Raw genomic sequence first — 24,317 nt, 5'->3', positions numbered from 1 at the left:
ATGCTGGGGGGATTGGTTTCCGAGCCATTGACCGTTGATGTTACTCAACAACGATAATAGTCTTTGTGATTTGGAGGGATAGTAGAGGTGATAGCGAGCTTTGAGAAGATTTGTAGCTCAGGTTGAGGTTTTGGATGTGAGTTTGCTCGCTGAGCTGGAAGGTTAGTTTTCAGACGTTTCGTCACCATTATAGGTTACATCATCAGTGAGCCTCCGACGAAGCCAGAGCTTTGTCGGAGGCTCACTGATGATGTTACCTAGAATGGTGACGAAACGTCTGAAAACTAACCTTCCAGCTCAGCGAGCAAACTCACATCCAGATAGTAGAGGTGAGGTCGAGGATGTGGTGGAGAAAGTACAAACATTGTTTGATAATGAACATGCATGTTTTGTTTCTGTTTAAATGTGGAAATTAAAAGTTAATGAGTTACTTGTATTCTTCTCAGCGTTTTATCTTTCTCTTTTAGTCATGAACAAATGCCATGGCAATTGGGAAAATAAGAATTCTGTCAAACAAAAATAAAGCAAAAAACCTACGGATTCTGGAGATGTAAAACTAACAAGAACAAAATTTGCTGGAGCACTCAGCAGGCCTGGCAGCATCTATGAGGAGATAACAGCATTAACATTTTGAGTCCAATGACCTTTCTTCAGAACTGGACTCAAAATGATAATGTTGCTTTCTTGCCTCAGATGCTGACAGACCTGTTGAGTTTCTCCAGCAATTTATGTTTTTGTTTAAGATTTCTGTCACCTCAGGTAAACAGAAGATGTTACAATAGAGAACATAAGTACAGTGTACGCAATAATTATCAATGGCACTCTGATGGTTAAACACTAAGGTCATTTATAAAATCAACCCTTGCAAAATCTGCACTAAGAACAGAATAGAAGGAGTTCTGAAGATTCTGACAAAGTATGGCAGGATGGACTTTGTTACCTGTTGCTGTAACCCCTTGCCAAATTTTAGAGATGGAATTGTTTGTTTACTTAGGTCATACGTTTGAGTGCTACCGTGAAACCAAGTCACCGAACTGCAGGAATGTCACACTCAAATGTGGCCACAGGTGTGGTTGCAGTAACAGGGCCAAATTAGCATGATGAACATTCATTCTGGCACACATGTAACCCAATACATATTTTTCCTTCAGGTGTACCTACTCCTAACTACATCAATGATCTATTTGATTAGATTTCTGGAGGACACCAAGAACCCTTATGCCTGGCACTAATGTTGACCTTGGGATGGACAAAACAGGGAAAAATCAAGACCCCCTCGTCTCTTTACATGGAAATGGTGTGCACCAGACATTGGCAGAATCCGCTGTCATTTCTGTGTTGTTTGATACTCCAGACAATTGATTTCCAATCTGCTTACACATAGAAACTGGACAAACTTTTTGGTGCAGTACTAATTGATTACTGCATTGTCAGAGGGTCTACAATTAGGTTGGCATGAAAGATTCCAGGACACAATTTTGAAGAAGCTGCTAAGTTGCCTGAAGATTTTGTCCAAAATTATTCTCTCAATCAACATCACTAAAAGAGACCATCTATTTATTATCATTAGCTGTAATTCTCCCGCTTTAGTCTCAGGGTGGTGACAAGCATGTTCAGTGACCATTCACTTATTGGTGACATGTAGTGAAATTTCTTTCATTCATTCATGGATTGTGGGTGTTTCTGGCTGGTCAGCATTTATTGCCCATTTCTAGTTGCTCTTAAGAAGGTAATGGTGAGCTGACTGCTTGAACCACTATAGTCTATATGCTGTCGGTAGACCCACAATGCTTTTAGGGAAGGAATTCCAAGATTAGACCCAATGACACTGAAGAAACAGTGATATACTTCCAAGTCAGGATGGTGAGTAGCTTAGAGGGGAAATTGCAAGTGGTGGTGTTCCAAAATAACTGTTGCCTCGACTTTCTAGATGGAAGTGGTCATTGGCTTCAAAGGTGCTGTCTGAGCATCTTTGGTGAATTTCTGCAGTGCTTCTTGTAGATGGTGCACATTGTTGTTGCTGAGTTTCGGTGGTGGAAGGAGTATATGTTTGTGGATTTGGTGCCAATCAAGTGGGCTGCTTTGTCCTGGATAGTGTCAAGCTTCTTGAACGTTGTTGGAGCTGCATTCTTCCAGGCAAATGGGGAGTATTACAACACACTTCTGACTTGTGCTTTGTAGATGGTAGACATCAGGAAGTAAAGAGAAGAGTTACTTGATGCAGGATTCCTATCCACTGACCTACTGTTGTAGACTTTGTATTTAATTGTCCAGCCTATTTCAAGTTCTGGTCAACTGCAACATCCAGGATGTTGATAGTGGGGATTAATAATAGTAAAAATCATTGAATGTCAAGAGGTTATGTTTAGATTACTGTTGGAGATTGTCATTGCCTGGCACTTGAATCATGTAAATGTTAATTGCCACTTCAGAGTCCAAGCCAGGATATTGTCTTGGTCTTGCTGCATTTGGACATGGATTGCTTCAGTATCAGAGGCATCATGAAACGATGCTGAACATTGTGCAATCATTGGCAAACATCCCAACTTTGGACCTTATGATGAAGGAAAGTTGTTGACGATGCAGCTGAAGATGGTTGGACTCTCGGACTGCAATTCTGAGAAACTCCTGGAGTTGAATAAACAACAATCAGCCAAAGTGAAGGTCAATTTCAGATGAAACTCGGGACTAAAGTGCAATTGGTGAGTCGTCAGCTTAGTAACTTCTCATACAGCAAGCCTTCTCTGAATGGGGCAATGATCTCAACCCCATATATTATTTTATCCTACAGTATTCTTCTAATTCAGTCTTACCGCACAAAGCCAAATCTACATTATTGTGCCATACAACCTGAACATTACCACAAAAAGGCCAGATCTGTAATGTAGACAATGTCAATATACTTGTTCTCTTCCTGTTTAGTATAATTTTCGATCCTATGCTGTAATTCTTTTATTGTATATCGTTGCTATAACGGGAGAAAGTTAACTCTTGTGATGTTGAGCGATGTCAAGAAAACTAAATAAAGTTTGTTTATTGTATGGTGTTAGGTGCTTTCTGGGAAATGTCCTAATTTGCATCCTTGGATACAGACTTTGCCATGTGTAGCAATGCATTTAATATTCAAATCTTCATTCTGTGGCACAATTGAGCATCATTTTATAATTAGGTATTTAAGTGCCTTGACAAATTATTGCACAACATTTTTATAAAATTTTTGTATAGCTGTAAATGACTAATGCATATATTACTATCCTTTCAAAATGAATTTAGAGCAATATGAATTTGCATGGCGTCACATTTGCTCAAAAAGTACTGATAATTGTATTTTTGCAGCACCATTTCTTACCAAAATAATCTGAAAGCAGTACACACAATTTAATTGCTGAGCTTGTGAATTATCAAATACATAATAGCTTGAGTATCTGAATCAAAAATGGATGGGTGCCTACTATCCCAACGCTGGAGTCTTCACAAGCAGAAATGATTTGATACTGGTGTGATATGCATATGTGATGCAGAATGCACAGCAGTAATCAACAAAAACAATGGAGAGCTAGATTATCTCATTAAAATGATACAGATACAACTAAATGTTCTAGTCAGACTACGTCTTGAAGGTACAGTCAAGTAAGGGGCTGGATGTTACATTTTCCCACCATGGTTGTTTTCGATGGGGAAAATACATGCAAAACAGAGTAGGGGCCCAAATCAGCAGCTTTCTATCTCAGCCCAGGTGTAACCTCATAATACAAAGGAAAGCCAGGCGCTGAAATCAACCTGCCTATCATAGTAAATGAATATTTATGGCCAACTGAGCTTGTTAAAAATTTAGTTGATCCCAATATAATTTTATCCTACAAGGGCTCTGCTGGATGCTTTGGTCACATGGGTGACTTTCCTTGTGGTGGTTTACTAATAGTTATTTGCACAAAAAGAAACAGCAGATTCGAGTCTCCTGAGTTCAAGGTACTGACTCTGAGCTGGCTGGGCTACAGCCAGTGTACCATGCACAGGTAAATAAAGAGTGACTCGGTGACTAACACCAGCCTCTGTGCAGTTATTTCAGTGGCAACGGGAAAAAATAGGATGTGCCTAAAGAAAAAAATATATAACTTTGTCTTTTCAATAATACAGTTGGAGTGGGCAAAAGTGGGCTACCTGTGACTTCTACAAGTTTTTAAAAAAAGGCAATTGAGGGCACTCTGTTCGGATGGTGCCGAAAGAGATAATATCTTTTTTGAAGAAGGGTCCAGATCCGAAACGTCAGCTTTCCTGCTCCTCTGCTTGGCCTGCTATGTTCATCCAGCTCTACACTTTCCTATCTGTGATAACATCCTTCATTTCCACAAAGGCTTCAAAATTCATCCTCCACTCTCTTCACCCACCTACCTAAGATGATTGACCTGTCTGTGTGCCTAATGGATCTGACTTACTTGGTTCTGAGGCTGCATGGAGAGTTTGTCCTCTGGTTGGTTGCAGTTGGTACACTTGGGGGAAGAATATCTACCGTGCTACACTTGTGCCAGAAGCAATGATCATCATACCAACTTATGTCTATTATTATGACCTGTAGTCGCACAAGCCTATAGCCTGTTTCCATCAAGTGTGACACTGTTGTAGCTATGGTGAGTAGGTGATACTTTTATACACTTGACAGAAATAAACTTTGTTTCATTGTAAACCTGCATCTTTTGTTTCTATTCAAACATGAAAATCAAATGTTAAGCTATTTCTTTCTTTCTTTCTAGTAATGTTTTATTCATGAGCAATCACCATTGTCCAAGCAGCACCCAATACTGAGCAGTGGTGCTGCTGAGACTGCTGGAACTGCTGGCTCTTCAAATTAACCAGCAGCTCCAGAAGCTGTAACTTCGCTCATTTGAGGAATGAACACTCACTATCCATTAATGAAGACAGTCTACATCATTGTTATGGCTACATGTCAAACTTTTTCTGTATCTACCCCTCATCTACCCCACCTTACTCCTTCACCCAGTTTACCTCACATAAGCACCTACACCTTCACCTATTCTCTGGCCAACACTGACAAAATGAGATGCTCTGTGTCATTTAGACTATTACTTAACAGAACGCCCCAGCTAGCGCCATTAAAAAAGGAGTGCGGCTTCTCTCTGCTTTTCCTTTCAAGGATTCTGCTCCAACAGCCAGAATAATTGGAGAAGGTAAATAGGTGTTTTTGTGCCTAGTCAGCTTTTAAAAGAGAGTTTCCAGTGCCCATTGGAAGATTTGGGCCGTTGTATACAAATGCTGAGATAATTACAGAAAACCAAGTCATCCACTGAGGGTCACAGACAATGATGAAAAGAGTTTGCAACCTGCCCTGACTCTTCCAGCCACTTTAAACAAGATAATTTTGGATGATGGAGACGGGCTGTACACCACAGTGACTATCAATAAAGAAATGATCATCAGACCTGCCAAGAAAGCTTTAGTATGATTTTCAATTTTTTATGTTTTCAATAAAATCTTAACAGAAGGGTACAGTATAAAAAGGAAAAGTCTGACATGTTTACAGTTGCCGTCAGGAACTAAATGGCATTTTACTTTGCAGAAAGAAATGTAACTAGCTCATTTTTTCTGAAGAACTGAATAGGGACAGATAAGAAAAATCACAGATAAATGAAACAAAGACAAGGTATGCAAAACGAGTTGAGAGGTCATTCTGGGCAACTTTCGACACTCTGATCTAAGTGCTCCTGACTGGCAGCATTCTGTGATTTGATTTTATTCTTGTGTTTTCAATTTCAGACAAATGCTGCCTTAGTTTATGATGCGGTTCATGTGGTATCGGTAGCTGTCCAGCAGTCCCCACAGATGACCGTCAGCTCCTTGCAGTGTAATAGGCACAAACCCTGGCGCTTTGGAAGCCGTTTCATGAAGTTCATTAAAGAGGTAAAACAAAGAACTGCGGATGCTAGAAATCTGAAACAAAAACAGAAATTGCTAGAGAAGCTCTGTGGAGAGGAAGCAGAGTTAACATTTCGGATCCTATGAACTGAAGAACAGTGAACAAAAATGAAAAAGCATCACTGGACCTGAAACTTTAATTCTGCTTTCTCTCCACAGAACTTCTCTAGCAAATTTCTGTTTTTGTTTCATTTAAGATGTACTTAAATAGCAAGATGATTGGAACTTATAACGTGTCCCTCTCAAATCCAACTTACTTACTATCTACCCGATAACAGCTTTATAAATTGAAATGGATCATTATCTGCATGCGTGAAAAAAAATCTAATTAATACGCTGCTTAATGACTTTGGATTATAGTTTCTTCTCCGGAAAAAAAAGAAGAAAGGAATAATCCCCTTTTATGTCCATTAATTGCTTCTTGGCAGGAATTTGTTGTTTTACTGATTATGCATTTGTTAAATAAGAAAATATCAGGCTGAAGCAATGCACCCGTAAAGATGGTCCTTCAGTCATCCAGCACATTATTTTACCAGTGCATGACTGTCCACTTTAGTCATCAGCAGCAAAGCATAATGGCTGAATGGGATGGGCATTTCATGCAGGAAGCAGAAGATCCTAATACATTAGGGTTGAAACCTGTGTTGTGGTCCAGAGTAATGCCTAATGTCAAATCACATTAATCAAGGAACCATAGAGAAGCTTTCTTTCTAATTTGCTTAATGGATCAAAGGTAGCTCAGTGGTTAGTACTGCTGCCTCACAGCACCAGTGACCCAGGCTCTGTTCCACCCTCAGGCGACTGTCTGTATGAAGTTTGCACATTCTCCTCATGTCTGTGTGGGTTTCCTCCAGATGCTCCGGTTTCCTCCCACAGACCAATAATGTGCAGGCTAGGTGGATTGGCCATGCTAAATTGCCCATAGTGTTTAGGGATATTTAGATTAGGTGGATTAGATGTGGAAAATGCAGAGTTAAGTGTATGGGTCTGGGTGGGATGCTCTTCAGAGGGGCAGTGTGGACTTGTGGGGCCGAATGACCTTTTTCCACACTATAGGGACACTATGATTCTATATATTCAATAATGTCTGTGCCTTCGTGAAGTCAGCGTGGTAGAATGTAAGGGTGAGTGATGGCCTGCATTGAGTTGGCTTTAATTACTTCAATAATTAGAGAGTAAATTATAAAACAGCTCTGATGATCTTCATTGTCTAGTAATGGATAGCAATTCTCTTTGTGGTCCTTTAAGATAAGTCTAGAATTCCTTGTATTCCTGAACACCACTTGGTAGCTGATTTTTGTGAAGTAATCCTGCTTCCTGGTTAATATCTATTGTTAGTCAAAGATCTCCACGTCTCTGTCTGCTTCCAAATAATTGTTTCTGCCTTTCATGCATTTTCAAATTGCCGCCACTGGACCTTATACTTGTGCCTTTGGGGGGGTGGTGTGGGGATATTGAATGCCATGCATATTGTTCGATTCTATCATTGCTGTGATAAAATGTTGATATCGAAGCATTTGTTGAGACCACTGAAAGTTAACAGTTAAAGATCACTGAACTTGTTAATAAGTGTGCATCAAGGGATACATTCATGACCCTCCCTTGCTTTGCTGCCCAAATTATGCTAGGATTGAATTGGAACCCCCCTGAACAATTGTTGTGCTCAACATTTCATTGCAAAGCAAATGATGAGAGGCATAGCTGCGTTTGACGTTACATTATGTCTATTGAAGGGATCATCCATGTACAACCTGGAGTTGCCTTTATGTTTCTTTATAATTACAAATAGACATTAAGAGCAATGCTAGTAAGGGAACTTTCAAGAATGATAATTGTTAATAACTAAATTTTGACATGAGTTACATGTTACACAAATCCACCATAGGCAGCAAACTATATCAGGCAAATAGTACTAATAATTTGCCAGTATCATGACAGTCAGTGACTAAGGCATTTTTAAAAATGTATTAAGTATTGTTCATTATAACTTGTTAACCTCTGGACAATTTTAACTGATGCAAGATGATCAAGGAGGACCGCTGAAGTCTGACTGCTGCTGTGTATCTTACAATTTTCTCTTTGCAGAGGGACTCACATTTACAATTACTGTTACTCCAGGTCAGTGCAGAAACTGATGGAAGCTGCATCTGGTGATTATTTTAGCACCTGCCACATAAAGTGGGCAAATGACATCAACACAAATTTGACTGTTACAAGTAGCAACAAATGAATGTGAATGCATATGGCTAGCTTTTCCTGATTTGACTCAATGTTTTCCTTCTTTACTTTGTCTTTGTTTCTGTACCTAGGCTCACTGGGAAGGATTAACAGGCCGAATTATATTCAATAGTTCCAATGGCTTGAGAACAGATTTTGATTTGGATGTGATTAGCCTCAAGGAAGAAGGGCTTGAAAAGGTATTGGGATTCTTCCTTAAGCCTGATTAGCTGAATGAATGAAAATATGATGAATCATTTTTGGTGGGATTTTTGGTGATAGTGATCACAATTCTGTTATGTTTACTTTAATGATGGAAAGGGATAGGTGTTTACCACTGGGCAAGAGTTATAGCTGGGGGAAAGGCAATTACGATGAGATTAGGCAAGATTTAGGGAGCATAGGATGGGGAAGGAAACTGCAGGGGATGAGCACATTAGAAATGTGGAGCTTATTCAAGGAAAAGCTCCTGTGTGTCCTGGATAAGTTAATGTGCCTGTCAGGCAGGGAGGAAGCCGTGGTTTACGAAGGAGGTGGAATCTCTGGTCAAGAGGAAGAAGAAGGCTTATGTTAGGATGAGATGTGAAGGCTCAGTTAGGGCACTTGAGGGCTACAAGGTAGCCAGGAAAGACCTAAAGAGGGAGCTCAGAAGAGCCAGGAGGAGACATGAGAAGTTGTTGGCGGATAGGATCAGGGTAAACCCTAAGGCTTTCTATAGGTATTTAAGGAATAAAAGAATGACGAAAGTAAGATTAGGCCCAATCAAAGATAGTAGTGGTAAGTTGTGTGTGGAATCAGATGAGATAGGGAAAGCGCTAAATCAATATTTTTCAACAGTATTCACTCTAGAAAACGATAATGTTGTCGAGGAGAATACTAAGATACAGGCTACTAGACTAGGTGGGATTGAGGTTCACAAGGAAGAGGTATTAGAAATCCTTCAGAGGATGAAGATAGATAAGTCCACTGGGCCGGATGGGATTTATCCTCAGATCCTCTGGGAAGCCAGGGAGGAGATTGCCGAGCCTTTGGCATTGATCTTCAACTCATCACTGTCTACAGGAATAGTGCCAGATGACTGGAGGATAGCAAATCTGATTCCCCTGTTCAAGAACGGGAGTAGAGACAACCCTGGTAATTATAGACCAGTGAGCCTTACCTCAGTTGTTGGTAAAGTGTTGGAAAAGGTTATAAGGGATAGGATTTATAATCATCTAGAAAAGAATAAATTGATTAGGGATAGTCAGCACGGTTTTGTGAAGGGGAGGTCGTGCCTCACAAACCTTATTGAGTTCTTTGAGAAGGTGACCAAACAGGTAGATGAGAGTAAACCGGTTGATGTCGTGTGTATGGATTTCAGCAAGGCGTTCGATAAGGTTCCCCACACTAGGCTATTGTACAAAATGCGGAGGAATGGAATTGTGGGAGATATAGCAGTTTGGATCGGAAATTGGCTCGCTGAAAGAAGACAGAGGGTGGTAGTTGATGGGAAATGTTCATCCTGGAGACCAGTTACTAGTGGTGTACCGCAAGGGTCAGTGTTGGGTCCACTGCTGTTTGTCATTTTTATAAATGACCTGGATGAGGGCGTAGAAGGATGGGTTAGTAAATTTGCAGACGACACTAAGGTCGGTGGAGTTGTGGATTGTGACGAAGGATGCTGTAGGTTGCAGAGAGATATAGATAAGCTGCAGAGCTGGGCTGAGAGGTGGCAAATGGAGTTTAATGCGGCCAAGTGTGAGGTGATGCACTTTGGTAGGAGTAACCGGAAGGCAAAGTACAGGGCTAATGGTAAGATTCTTAGCAGTGTAGATGAGCAGAGAGATCTCGGTGTCCATGTACACAGATCCTTGAAAGTTGCCACCCAGGTTGACAGGGCAGTTAAGAAGGCATGCAGTGTTTTAGCTTTTATTAACAGAGGGATCGAGTTCCAGAACCAAGAGGTTATGGTGAAGCTGTACAAAACTCTGGTGCGGCCGCACTTGGAGTATTGTGTACAGTTCTGGTCACCGCATTATAAGAAGGATGTGGTAGCTTTGGAAGGGGTGCAGAGGAGATTTACTAGGATGTTGCCTGGTATGGAGGGAAGGTCTTACGAGGAAAGGCTGAGGGACTTGAGGCTGTTTTCATTAGAGAGAAGAAGGTTGAGAGTTAATTGAGACATATAAGATAATCAGAGGGTTAGATATGGTGGATAGGGAGAGCCTTTTTCCTAGGATGGTGACGGCGAACACGAGAGGGCATAACTTTAAATTGAGGGGTGAAAGATATAGGACAGATGTCAGAGGTAGTTTCTTTACTCAGAGTAGTAAGGGTATGGAACGCTTTGCCTGCAATGGTAGTAGATTCGCCAACTTTAGGTACATTTAAGTCGTCATTGGATAAGCATATGGACGTACATGGAATAGTGTAGGTTAGATGGGCTTGAGATCAGTATGACAGGTCGGCACAACATCGAGGGCCGAAGGGCCTGTACTGTGCTGTAATGTTCTATGTTCTATGTTCTATTAGATAGCCAAGGAAGTTTATTCTGTGGAAGGTAGCTGCATAGCACTTCTATCCCTATGTTTCTACTGCCAAGAATAATTTATTTTCATTGAAAATATGAGTATAAAATTATTAAATTGTGAAAACCAGATTTAGACCTGATAATCACTTTTAACATACAAGGTGCAAGTCTACATGTTTGTACTCACCCACGGGGAGTGCAAATCAGAATTTGCCGCAAGTATATGGTAATTGTATATTAATAATTTTCTTGCTGAAGCTTTGTGCCCATTGTTAAAAATAGATTACTTTTCAACTTTATCACTATACGTTTTCCCCCCTAACTGAAGCTCCTGCAGCCTCAGAACCCCTTTCCTGGACTTTTATAATCCTGGAAAATTATTGATTGTAATTCTGGTCACAGTGCCTCGTATCACCTCTATAGCTTGATTTCTACACCTAATCTATTTGAGTGTTCTGAGCATTGTTTTTAATGTTGGAAGATATTCTACAGGTATAACTAGTTACGATTGGACTTGATTATTGTTTTCCAATGAAAGCAAGCATGGTTAAATGTGTTATGCTCTCAAAGTTTCTGCTCATGGTAAGAGGGATAAGCACTCACATTGACCGTTGTGCTTGATTTCATAGGTTTATCACAACCAATATACTTGGAATTGTGCTTCTATTCATTGCCATTGTGTGAAAAAAATGTTTTTGTGAGACTAAATGAACTAATAAGAGAAGTATGTGATTAGCATTGCATTGCTATTGGAATCACTGGGGGCTGATGATTCTGGTCTCATAGCTCATAAGATGGATCTCATACCACTAAATGCAATCTTTTAGCCACATATGTGAATGGTCCATAAATGTGCGTTCTTGAAAGACAGCACTGCCATTAATGGCCATTCTCCCGTTATTTTTAATCCCCATCCCAGCGTGAAAGCATGGCTCCAAGAATATCAGTGAAATCTCACCTGATGTTTGCAACTCATTCCCATTGTTTTGAACGAGGGAAACACCTGCCTTCCTATTTCGGCACTCAGGCCTCGATTACTGGAGTCTGAGCATTCATTGAGGAAAAACTTCCTGTTTCTTCTTTGAGTCTCACTCGACATTTCCAAATGTGATTGAAGCATCTTACTTGGATGGACTCGACTATACTAAAATGACTTACACTGCAGCAAGAAGCTGGTGAACTATTAGTTTCAGTCGAAGAAGTTGGTTATCTTCCAGTAATGAGAATTTGTTGGCTTTGCTGATTAAAGTGCTCATTTTCATAATTGCATTTGTTACATGCATTATAGGTTGGGACCTGGGAAACGAGCAGTGGATTGAACATGACTGAAAATCGCAAAGGAAAGACAGCTAACATCACCGATTCATTATCTAACCGATCATTAATTGTTACAACGATTCTGGTAAAATGTTATGCATTGCTCACCTTTGATTTATGATTTGTGGTGTTACAATAACATGCAAATGGAAATGTCGAACAAGACTTTTCAACTAAAATTAATAAACCCAGAAGGCAACAATACACAGTATTTAGCATATTTACAGTATGTTTCACATTTTGTCAATGAGAGCACCAATCTGGTTCAGTGAGCTAAAATACAACATGAAATATATTTGTCTTCAAGCATTTGTTTTCGGAAAAAATAAGCAACAGCATCAAGCCCATAATGTAAAAACATTGAAAAAATTGAGGTAACATACCAATTATGTAACAGTTGAGTGATGATGAGCTTATTAATTTTTTTAAAAAGAGGCTTGTAGGTGCAAGAGAAACCTGAAGGATTTAAAGGTGCCTATGGCCATTATTTTCTGGCGCTGTGTAATATCCATTATGTAAATAAGTATTATTAGTTTATTAATCCTAAAGTGTAGCCTGAAAGACACTTATAGTAAAAAAGACACTGCAAAATTAGAGATGAGAAATTGTAGATATTTAAAGTGGGCTTTTAAATAATTGAAACTGTGAGCCATATGTTTCTTTCTGCAGTACAAAAAAAGACAATTATGCCTTTTGATTGTGACACTGATGGAAGACAACTGGATAATTGTGGTTTGGTAGCAGTGCACATGGATTGTAACCATTTTTTGTTTTATTCTGACATATCATGTGGGGTCTGCTGGCTAGGTCAGCATTTATTGCCCATCCCTAATTGCTTTTGGGAAGGTAGTGGTGAGCTGCCTTCTTGAACAGCGGAAAAAAGGTGCAATGTGAATGTTCCATACTGCCAAAGCTTATTCACAGTAATTATTGCAGAAGCAGTGGATATAGAGAATGGAATGGAAGAACACATGATATAAATCCTTCATAGTTATCTAGACATGGCAGAGCAGCAGTACATAATAAGTAAATGACACACTACTTGTTCCACAAAGCCCTAACATTACCGTTTATCATCTGCTTTGCAGCAGTAGTGGTCATGATGATTGTTATTGCCCTCACTTTTCATGATATGGGCTCCTTTGGGACAACAGCAATGATTTTACAATATTCACATTTTGCAGTGCAAAACTCCATTAGTGAAATCAACTTAACTTTTCCTAAAATCCTGCTTTATGTGTAATATTTTTGACTAAGTGGATATAGGCAATTGTCATGGCAGAACAGCACCAGATATTATTGGCCATTGTCACACAGTCGCTGGGGAATAACCATGAGATATAATTTTCTGACTGTGCTCTCAGTTGGGATTCATAAACATTTGGAACTCAAACACAGGTCATGCTAGCATTCCTGCGATTCAGTGCTGTCTGTGGGAGATAATGGAAAATGATCTGCTGGGAGTACAAATTATTCATGTGATAGTTACATTTGGAGGCAATGTGACAGAACGCAATTCTTTGAATGGGAAAGAATGATGGAGATTTGGAGCTTTGGAGATATGGTGTGCTAAACTTGACTATTAGTCATCCTAGAAGCAGCATCCCATTAGAAACCAGATATAACAAGGAGCATAAACTGACACCATTAGGAATACAAAAACTAGGCCATCCAGCGACATGATTGCATGTTTTCAATCGCAAACCCCTCGATAGTTTTATATGTTGTTTTACATTTACATGAAAAAATTGAGTTTGTTCAATTCATTTTTCTCGGACAAGTCATCTTTTCAATGACTGTAGAGTGATGTTACAACTTAATTATCCAATGAAATAGATTCATTGTCCCATTGTTCTCAAGCAGAAAGTAATTCTCAATTTTTGTATAAACAAGAACAAATCTTTTGACAGACTAATTAAGAAGATAGTTGGCTGCTTAAAATGATTATACCTGGCCTATTGAGATTAGCTGTGCTTTGATCGTTCCTATGAATTAAATTGTAGAAAATGTAATGTTTGTTGCACTGAAAAATCACTTGCCTTTTTAGCTAGAGATTGTGACAAAAGAAATGATAGGTTTAATCTTACAATTTTCATCTTAGTCCAAGTTCTGTAGAGCTTTTTTGGAGGGATTGTTGCTGAGGATTGGTGGATTTTCTAACCAGCTCGCATCTATTGAATATGGATATCAATGAGGCTCAGCTTGTCTTGAAGCACCCAATGCAGCTGAACTAAACAATGACAGTTTCCTCCTCCTCGTTGTCCTCATCCTCCTCAGGTGACTATTCCTATTCCCACAGTTCCTCAGCACTCAACATATCACCACGTTATCTGCTCCAATTGCACAGAGTGTAGTGCACCAGGATGATGTAGCACACTTTGTCTGGACTATACTAGAGACCCACAGCCCTCTCTCCCCACAGTGATCCAAGCAGCGCAGAAATATCTTCAGCAGCTCCATCGTCTGCTCCACCTCGGCTCTGGTTGAGGCATGGGTGGCATTAAATTTCTGATCTGTATCCGTCCTGTGGTTGCACAATGGTGGAATGAGCCATGGCCACAGTGAGTAGTAACCAGCCTTGTAAAGGCCCTGGACCCTCAAACAAACCAGGTACATGAGAGTACTGTAGGATATAGGAGTCATAGCAGCTGCCTGGATAGTGACCGCACTCCACCAGGGTGTGGTGACAGTGATCAGAGATCACCTGTACAATAACCAAATAGAACCCCTGCAGCATGGTGATACCACCCTCTCACTACCATGCATGTACAGTCTATGGCACCCTGCACCTAGGGGAATAATGTTATGTTTCTGAATCCTGCAGCCCAGTACGGACCTCACCATCAGGAAACAAAACAATCTTGTGTATTCATGTTATCAGTCACTGACCCGATGCATTTGTGAGTATGTGACTGAGAGGTTCCATACAGGTTACCAGCTGCTTCCTGGAAGGAACGAGTCACAAAGAGGTTGAGGCAGGCAGAGACCTTCACAACCAGCAGGAGAGGTTGTCATCCAATTCTTGAAACCCTCAGGTCACATTGCAGTATCTGGCATGTTCTGCCATCATGTCCCAGGACAGCACTCAGTCAGTCCTGTCGGATGAGCACAACCAGTCAGGGTAATTGTGACTCATCAGTTAGGAAGTGGCAATGACAGAGGCCAGGTTGCTGGTCAATCATGCCTTGGGAGTGCTTATTAAAATTTTCCAGAGATCTGGTATGAGTACAGTCCTGGTGGCCTGTCCATCAATCTTTCAGGAAGAATCACAGGAGCGCAATGACAGAAGAGATCGGGATATGTTATGGCTGGGTGGGGGGTGGTGGTACACAGAGGCATTTGAGAGAGGTAAGGAGAAGGACGGTGATGAGGAGATCTCAAGATGAATGGGAAGTATATGGGGGGCATGTGGATACAGGGGGAGGTTTTATTGGCACTAACCACAACCACGACCTCCACAAGGGGCACATGGAGAAGCCGGCTAGGTATCATGAAGGTGTAATTCCAAGGTTTGGGGCAGGGAGCACAGTTGGAAGTAAAGTTCACTTTGAGGGAATGGATGTAAATTGGCTTTTGGTGAAGTACCAGGTAAATGGTAACATGGAGGCATGAGAGGGTGTGTAGCATCTGGAACAAAAACAGAGTTGCTGGAAAAGGTCCGCAGGTCTGGCAGCATCTGTTAAGGAGAAAACAGAGTTAACGTTTCGATCCGGTGACCCTTACTCAGACACATCAGTTTTCATAAAGGGTCACTGAACCCAAAACGTTAACTGTTTTCTCCTTCACAGATGTTGCCAGACCTGCTGAGCTTTTCCAGCAACTTTGTTTCTGTTCCTGTTTTGCAGCAACCACAGTTCTTTTGGTTCTTATTGAACATTTGATGGGGTCTGGGATGGGATGGGTGTTGGAATGGTGCATTCTTGATGTAATGGATAGTTAACAAGTTGCAGCCCCTGCTGACTCTTAATGTGAATGGATAATGTAGACAGGTCCCATATTGTCAGAATGCAGCATGTATCACTGTATGGAGAAGGGTGCTGCAGAGTAAACCACCAGTGGTCGTTGTGAGATGTAAAAGCTCCCTTTCCACCTTCTATTCCCATTTTAGGTCATGTTCATTGTGAATTCTGCATCCTGTCCCTACTACCATGTTAATCACTGTAGCTGTCTTTCTAAAAAGGCAAAGATGTACAGATCCCCTGACTATGAGCATCCCAATTGAGTGACTGACCATAGAAAAGCTCATGGACTGTGTATGTTCTGTGTGCCACTATCTACCAGGAAAGCAGCCCACTTCTCGACTGGACTTGGAAATGACCGGTTTCTAACATGGCCGCTTGTCTGTATGAGCATACAATGTGTTTGCCACAGGAAACTGGCACACGTTGTAGGAGTTTGATTGATGAATAAACGGGCAGTCTTGCATTGCAGGCTGGTCCAATCCATGAGCTGACCACCTCTCCCTTTTTGTGAAGTGTCCTTTCTGCGGCCTTTCAAAGTTAATTGCTGGTGCACAATGTGCGTCTGTCCATTTAAAGAGCAAAAAAGCATTTCACAGGGGTGCCATAATGATCATAGTTATCATGAGCAAGGTGTGCATACAGCTGATACCCATGGATCCTACGCTGAGCAACAATTCGATAGAACACAACATAGATGTTATCTGGAGCAAGCCACAAGCTCAAGTTGCCAGCACCATTCTGGTTTCCAAGTTGAGTTTTCTTGATGCCTAGCTTGTTTGGTGAGTTCAGTAAGAAGAAAAATTAACATAAATGAGGTGAGATAACACAGCGTGAAACTGGATGAACACAGCAGGCCAAGCAGCATCAGAGGAGCAGGAAAGTTTGACATTTCGGGTCGAGACCTGTCACGTCAAATTTTCCTGCTCCTCTGATGCTGCTTAGCCTGCTGTGTTCATCCAGCTTCACACTGTGATATCTCAGATTTTCTAGCATTGGCAGTTCCTATTATAAATGAGGTGAATTGGGCCATCAGCAAAACATTTAACAGGCAATGATCTCCCTTAATTGGGAGCTCACCACTGGGTCATGCTTATCAAAAATGTGAAAGATGGAGCAAGATGCTTCGAATGTCAAGCTGGACCTCAATAAAAAGTCTACCACAAATCTTTCTTATTTAAGATTCTACCCAATTTACCTTATTTAAAAAAAAATGACAAAGTGAGGATTGCTCATGAATAAACCCCAGTTTCCCAAATGAAATTCTTGGTTAATTTTAAGCTGAAGTAAATGTTTGTGAAGTGATTTATTTGTTAAATGGAATCCCTACAGTGTGGAAGCAAGCCATTCAGGCCATCAGCTCCATACCAACCCTCCAAACAGCATCCTTCCCTATCCCTGAACCCTGCATTTGCCATGGCTAATTCACCTAACCTACACATCGCTGGCCACTATGGATAATTTAGTATAGCCAATCCACCTAACCTGCACATCTTTGTTGACTGTTGGAGGAAGCTAGATTACCCAGAGCAAATCCACGCAGACATGGTATTAGCCATTAAATAAAATTGGATCATACTGTGGCTACAAGACCATGACATAGGCTGGGAATCTGTACTGAGTAACTCGTCCCATTCCTATTACTTCCCAGTGCCTGTTCACCATCTCTAAGACACATGTCAGGAATGTTATGAAATACTCCCCATTTTCCTGGATGACTACAGAAAACAACAAATGCTGGAGATCACAGTGAGTCAGGCAGCATCCATGGAGAGATGGCAAACTAATGTCTTGAGTTTAGGTGACTAGTTCCTACAACTCTCCTGAAACATGACACCATTCAGGACATCCAGTTGATTGACACTACTACTGCTTTATACATCCACTCTATCCGCCACCAACACAGTGGTAGCAAATTGTCAAATTCCTTTGACTGCACCTCCCATTCGCATTGTCTACCCTCTCAAAAAAAACAGCATGGCTCATATGTGGAGTGACACTTTCTGCAGGTTTCCCTCTGCACCACACATCGTCCTGACTTGAGACATTGTCTCTTTTCTTTCAAAGTCGCTGGGTCAAAATCCTGGAACTCCCTTCCTTAACAACACTGTGAGTGTTCCTACACCAGATGGATTGCAGGTGTTCAAGAATGCGATTTATCACCAGATTCTCAAGGACAATGAGGAATGGGGAAAAAAAAAACATGAGCCTAGTCAGCAAAGTCTACTAAAAAGATAGGAATAGCAACTCAGGCTTATTTCAGGGCATTACTTCACTGTTCTTACAAAAATAAATAAAACTATGTGCTATGTGAATCCTAAAATAACAATTTTACGGTTTACAGGAATTCTGTAGAGGTTCTTCAGCAAAGAATTGGTGGAACTTCTAGAGAAATGTCAGCAAGTACTAATTTATATCATATCTCCAGCATTGTTATGATCTCCTACCAAAGCTCTGACTGGAGACCAGACTAACTGCAGAGATTCAGGGCCATGCCATTTTAACAGATTACATGAGGAATCCACCTCAGGTTTTATCCAAACTATCTGATTCAATCTTTGTTTGAAGTGGTGACTTTAATTTCAATGCTGTTGAGTCTTTTTACTTTGAATATTCTAAGGTTCCTTTTCAACTTACCTCTCCCTTCCACTTCCATGTGCCCGAGCTTTACTTTTACTGCAATCTTTCCTCCCTTTGGATCCAAGATAAACAGTATCTTTCTTTTTCCTTTATTCATTCATGGGATGATGGTGTTGCTGGCTAGGCAGCATTTATTTCCCATCCCCAGTTGCTCAGAGGGCAGTTGGAAGTCAACCACATTGCTGTGGGTCTGGAGTCACATGTAGGCCAGACCAGGTAAAGATATTTTAATTGAATTCTGCCATAGCAGGATTTGAACCTTGGTCCCCAGAATGTTATCTGGGTTTCTGGATAAACAGTCCAGCAATAAGACCACTAGGTCATTGCCTCCCCCATCTGCCCAATGCAAAAAGATTTACACTGAGTATTAGAGGGAAAAGAATCATAATTCCTTTGGATTCTTGTCAGTAATTTTGAATTTGTTGCATCCTGCAAAGTAGGACCTTATCATATCATTTTACACTTCAATTTTCATTTCCACTCACTTCAAGTTACTTCATGAGTTCCTTTTCACAGATTGAAAATATCTCTCGGACAGAAAATCTAGAATATAGATCCATTCCTTTCTCTGTGTGGAAGGGTTAGAAATCATGTGAAATATTCAAATAGCCTCGTGCTCAGGAACTCAGGATCTAATCTTGCGGCAGAATAAGAGAGCTATTCACTAAATACTGATTTTCCTTTTTATGAAGCGTCTGCTTCTTTCATTGTCACCACTCCCCCACCACTTCTTTTCTATTCCCCCTCTGATTGACAGAGTTGTACTCCATCAGTCATTCAGACACACTGATGCTTTTTGCAATCACGGAGCACAAACTATTTGTTGTGGTTACATCATAGCTGATTGAGCAGATGACTGGTTGCAAAGCAACCCACAGACATTGCCTTATTTAACACGCTCACTCAGGCTGAGGAGCAGCGAAAGAGTAGCTGTTATTTCAGACATTTGGAATTTAGATTGGTCTGATGATTCTCATAATATTTCTTTCTTTTTTTTGTACAGGACATGCCTGGGCAATTTTCCACATTGTTGGGTAGATACCAGTGCTGTACTTTGGGCTGGATGAGCTGAGCTAGGAGAGCAGTGACTTCTGGGGCACAAATCATCAGTCCTATTGCTGGAATGCTGTCAGACCCCATAGCCTTTTCAATGTCAAATGCTTGCAACCTCTTGACATGAAGTTACGTGAATTAAATTGGCTGAAATTTGGCACCTGTGATGCTGGAAATCACTGGAGAAGGTTGAGATGGATCTCCAATAGGCACTTCAGGCTGAAGATTCCTGGGAATGCTTCAGCCTTAACCTTTGCACTACAGTGTTAGGCTCTTCCATCTTTGAGGATGGAGATATTTACGGAACCTCTTCCTCCACTGAGTTGTTCCATTGTTATCCACCATTCGCTGTTTGCCATGTGAGTAGTCCTGTTTGGTAGCTTCATCAGGTTGATACTTCTTTTAGCATTGCTGCTTCACAGCACCAGGGACCTGGGTTCAGTTCCGCCCTTGGGTGACTGTCTGTGTGGAGTTTGCACCTTCTCCCCGTGTCTGTGTAGTTTCTTCCCGATGCTCTGGTTTCCTGCCACAGTCCAAAGATGTGCAGGCTAGTGGATTGGCCATGCTAGATTACCCATAGTGTTCAGGGATGGATAAATTAGGTGGGTTATAGGGGGATGGGTCTGGATGAGATGCTACGAGAGTTGGTGTGGACTTGATGGGCTGAAGAGCCTGTTTCCACACTGTAGGGATTCTGTGAGACGATATGAATGACTTTCTATGTCGCTTCAGAGGTTAGTTGAGAGTCAACCACATTGATGTGGGTCTGGTGTCACACATAGATGAGATCAGTGAATGTCCCTCACTAATCCCTGAAAGGCATTAGTGAACCATATGTGTTTTTCCAATAATCAACCATAATTTCGTGGTCATCAGTGTGATTCTTAAATTGAGATATTTTTATTGAATTCATATTCCAATATCTGGCATAGTGGGATTTGAACATTGGTCCCCAGAGCACTAGCTGAGTGGCTGACTTCATCACCCTGCAGTAATGGCATTCTGTCAGTCCCTCTCCAAGATGCTGTCTTTTAGATTGGGCTGTAAAACTGAGTCCTTGTTTACCCTATTATGTAAACATAAAGGATCCCATGACACCATTTCGATGAAGTTGAGGAGAGCTATCCCAAATGGTCTGATCAATATTTATCCTTTAGTCAAGAACAAGTCATTATCACATTTCTCATTATGAGAGCTTTAGCCGCCACATTCCGTTCATTACAACACTGATTACCCTTTCAAAATACATAATTGATTATGAAGTGTTTTGCAACATCCTAAGGTCATGAAAGGAGCACATGAATATTAGTATTTCTTTCATTAAAGATATAAATTAACTATTGATCTAGTAACCAAGTTCCAGAAGATAACTCCAAATTTCTACCTCCCTTTGCATGTAGAAACATTTATCAGTTAAAAAATAGACACTGTTCGCCAAAACTTTTCATCTTGACTCATCCCAAGAATACAAATTCAGGAGAAAAGTAACCTTTATACTGCATGAAGGGAAAATGCTGATTGCTTGGCAAGTCAACTCTGATTAGTAGAAGTATTGCTATGAAAAATGAGCCCACTCATTAATGCTGACTGACGGTTGACTGCCAGAGTTTGTTTCAACCAGGCAGGTTGAATTTGACTGCTCAGAGCATTGCCGCAAGAAATGAACAACTGAATGGCTGCCAACCATTTTGTAAGAGGTACAGTGCATGTTTCTGTTCTGTTTGTTTGCAAGGAACAGGGTACTGTGTTCTAATGTATCCACTTTCCAGTATCTGCAAGTGCACCACACTGTGAGCCCTACTGACAACCCTAAATTTGTTATCAAGGTAATTCCTTGCACATTCAGAAGTATCCAGCACATGTTGTCCAAATTCAGAATCCTGTTTAATATTAAACATTGTGTTGTGGATTTTGCAAGCCTGGCTTGGTTGGGGTATGAACAGTACCTTGCTTCTTTCGTCCAGCTGGAGTAAGATGTTATTTGATAGGATCTGTCTTTTGAACATACTACCATCTTACCTGGCATCACAGTGGCACTAGAGTTCATCTGCCATGATCAACCAGACAGCACTCAATCATCATGCAGCGTGTTGGTTTTACCCTTGAATTTGTATTCTTGAAAGGTGTCATGATGAGTGCAGTATGAAAAGCTTTAAGAAAATTATCGCCTTATTCAGCAATACTTGAGTTCTGTATGACTAAATGATTATTTGTAACTGCGTTTCCTCATCTCACTACTAACTTTGAGGCCAACCTTTTCCACTTCTAGACTTCCCAACCAGCAAAAATTGTTTTCTCTGCCTAACCTATCATTTCCCTTAATGCCCTGAAACCTTTGACCAAAACACCTCACAAGCATCTAAAATTCATGGAATTCACACCTTAGCTGTGTCAACCACCCTCACAATTTAACTGTTTGTTTCAGGGTACAATTGACACAGTGGCTCAGTGGTTAGCACTGCTCCTCACAGTGCAAAGAACCCAGGTTCAATTCCAGCCTCAGGTGGCTGCCTGTTTGGAGATTGCACGTTCTCCTTGTGTCTGCCTGGATTTCCTCGGGGTGCTCCAGTTCCCTCCCACGGTCTGAAGATGAGAAGGTTAGAAGGATTAGCCATGGGAAATGCAAGGTTTATAGGGATTGGGAAGGTGGTGGGTCTGGGTGGGATGGTCTTCAGTGAGTCAGCATGGAATCAATAGGCTGAATGGCCTGCTTCCACACTTAGAGATTCTATGATTTGCTAATCTGGACAGGAATGTCTTCAAGAGTTTTATATCATTTCTATTAACAACACCCCTGGTGCCATATTATTTGTGATTTTGTAGATGTAGCATCCATGTCCCAGCTCGGTTTCTCCTTTTGAAGTGGGAGTGGCTGGAGCTTTGAAAGGTGTTTGAACTGTTTCACTGTGCCCTGTGGTGCCAACCCAAGCTCCGGCTGCTTCCATGTGGGAGCTATATCTGCTGGACGATAGCAGGCTGGATGTCCATCACTTTTATTTAAATTACATCAGGATTTTGGACAGCAAAAGTTCTGTTTCTTTCCACTTGTGGTCATGGAATATAATTTGTGAGCAAAGACATGCTCATGCAAGACTGAACTGAATTACAATGGCTCTCTGCTTAAGTTTCTAAGATTGAATATTTTATCTCAGCTCTGTCAAAAAATAATACTCTCATCTTTCTGTCGTAATAGTAGTGAGAACCACAGGTTTCAGCCAACTTCTGCAAAAGGTACACTGACAGAAAAGAACTAATGGGAATCCAGCTCACTTGTAACCACTTGTAGAAGCCTATGCACATCTTGTCATTTAAATTATTCAGTGACATTGAGACAAAGCTGTGGGAGATTGACTGACTGTTGATCTTCTTTGCCTATTCTACTTGTGTGTTAGAGATTTGTCAAGTTTACGGTATAGAAAAATGCAGTTACATTTATTCATGCAAGGGCAAAGTTTCAGCCTGAATGGTTTATTCAATCACATAACCTAGCAAAGTATGTTTTGAATAAATTGTTCTCCCTGGACAGGGGGTTCAGACTGGCAAACATGAACAGTCTGTGTTTTTACCGTCTGCTTAATTAGCCTAAAGTTGAGCAGTTAGTACCACCTCATTAACATCGCATTTTTATGACTGTAAAGAGTCTGGGATACTTGCTAATGAAAGTGGCCAGTCTGTTACTAATGGTGTCGCCTACTTACAAAGGGTTGAAGCTGCTTTGAGCTTTTGGATGTTTAAGCTGATTGAGCTGCTTTTGACATTGCTGCCATGGGGATGGGCAACAGTGATTCAAAATTGTAAGATAGAACAATGTCAAATCAAGCAGTTGTAGATTGCGGTCAATACACCAAAACATTGAGCAGAGTGATCCTTCCTCACTTTCTGGCTGGGGATAGGAAATCATCATTTTTTAAAGATTTAGTTTCACCCTATATATTGTGCTCCAGTAGTTGACTCAGTTGATTTAGCTTTGTACCAATTAAACATAAACAGCATTGTGATCACTCTTTGTGAACTGGGCTGTTCTGATTTGCAATATCACAGTGCCACTTCATTTTGTTGTTCACATTATAACAGTGTATGTCCAAGCTAACATACCAATGTCCAATTTAACACTGTTGTACATTGACAACACTGGTACCTACCTGACAATGTGGAAAATTGCCCAGGTATAAACTGTACGCAACAAAATTGACAAATCCAACCCAGTCGATTGCCACCGCATCAGTCTACTGTCGATGATCAGTGAAGTGATGAAAGTTGCCAGCAAAAGCACTATTAAGCAGCTTTGCTCTACAATAACCTGCCCAGTGATGTCAAGTTTGGTTTCCATCTTACCCACTCAGCTCCCAACTTCATTACAATCTTGGTTCAGACATGGACAAAAGAGCTAAATTCTAAAGGGGAGGACATTGGTTCAGCCACTTTTGGAATGCTGCATTCAATTCTGGCTCCTCTGCTGTAGAAAAGATGTTGTGAAACTTGAAAGGGTTCAGAAAAGATGTACAAGGACATTGCCAGGGTTGGAGGATTTGACTATAAGGAGAAGCTGATTAGGCTGGGGCTATTTCCATGGGGAGTCACCTTACAGTGGTTTATAAAATCACAAGGGGCATGCATAGGGTGAATAGCTAAGATCTATTTCCTAGGGTGGAGGAGTCCAAAACTAGAGGGCATAAGTTTAAGGTGAGAAG

The 24,317-nt window shown here is 40.9% G+C and overlaps 1 protein-coding gene across 9 annotated transcripts in view; it reads left to right on the top strand.

Annotated features, from left to right (window-relative positions):
• LOC125452265 (glutamate receptor ionotropic, kainate 2) overlaps positions 1 to 24,317 on the top strand; it is a 431,852-nt gene that overhangs the window by 275,041 nt on the left and 132,494 nt on the right. For all 9 annotated transcript variants that reach the window (XM_048530454.2, XM_048530460.2, XM_048530457.2 and 6 more), the window contains 3 exons: positions 5,773 to 5,916; positions 8,241 to 8,348; positions 11,946 to 12,059. In XM_048530454.2, coding sequence (XP_048386411.1) covers positions 5,773 to 5,916; positions 8,241 to 8,348; positions 11,946 to 12,059 — 366 coding nt within the window. The remainder of the gene's footprint in view (positions 1 to 5,772; positions 5,917 to 8,240; positions 8,349 to 11,945; positions 12,060 to 24,317) is intronic.

The sequence above is a fragment of the Stegostoma tigrinum genome, chromosome 4, assembly GCF_030684315.1.
Source record: "Stegostoma tigrinum isolate sSteTig4 chromosome 4, sSteTig4.hap1, whole genome shotgun sequence".
NCBI lineage: Eukaryota > Metazoa > Chordata > Chondrichthyes > Orectolobiformes > Stegostomatidae > Stegostoma > Stegostoma tigrinum.
The sequence above is the reverse complement of the archived record's forward strand: the minus strand, read 5'-3'. Positions and strand labels throughout refer to the sequence as shown.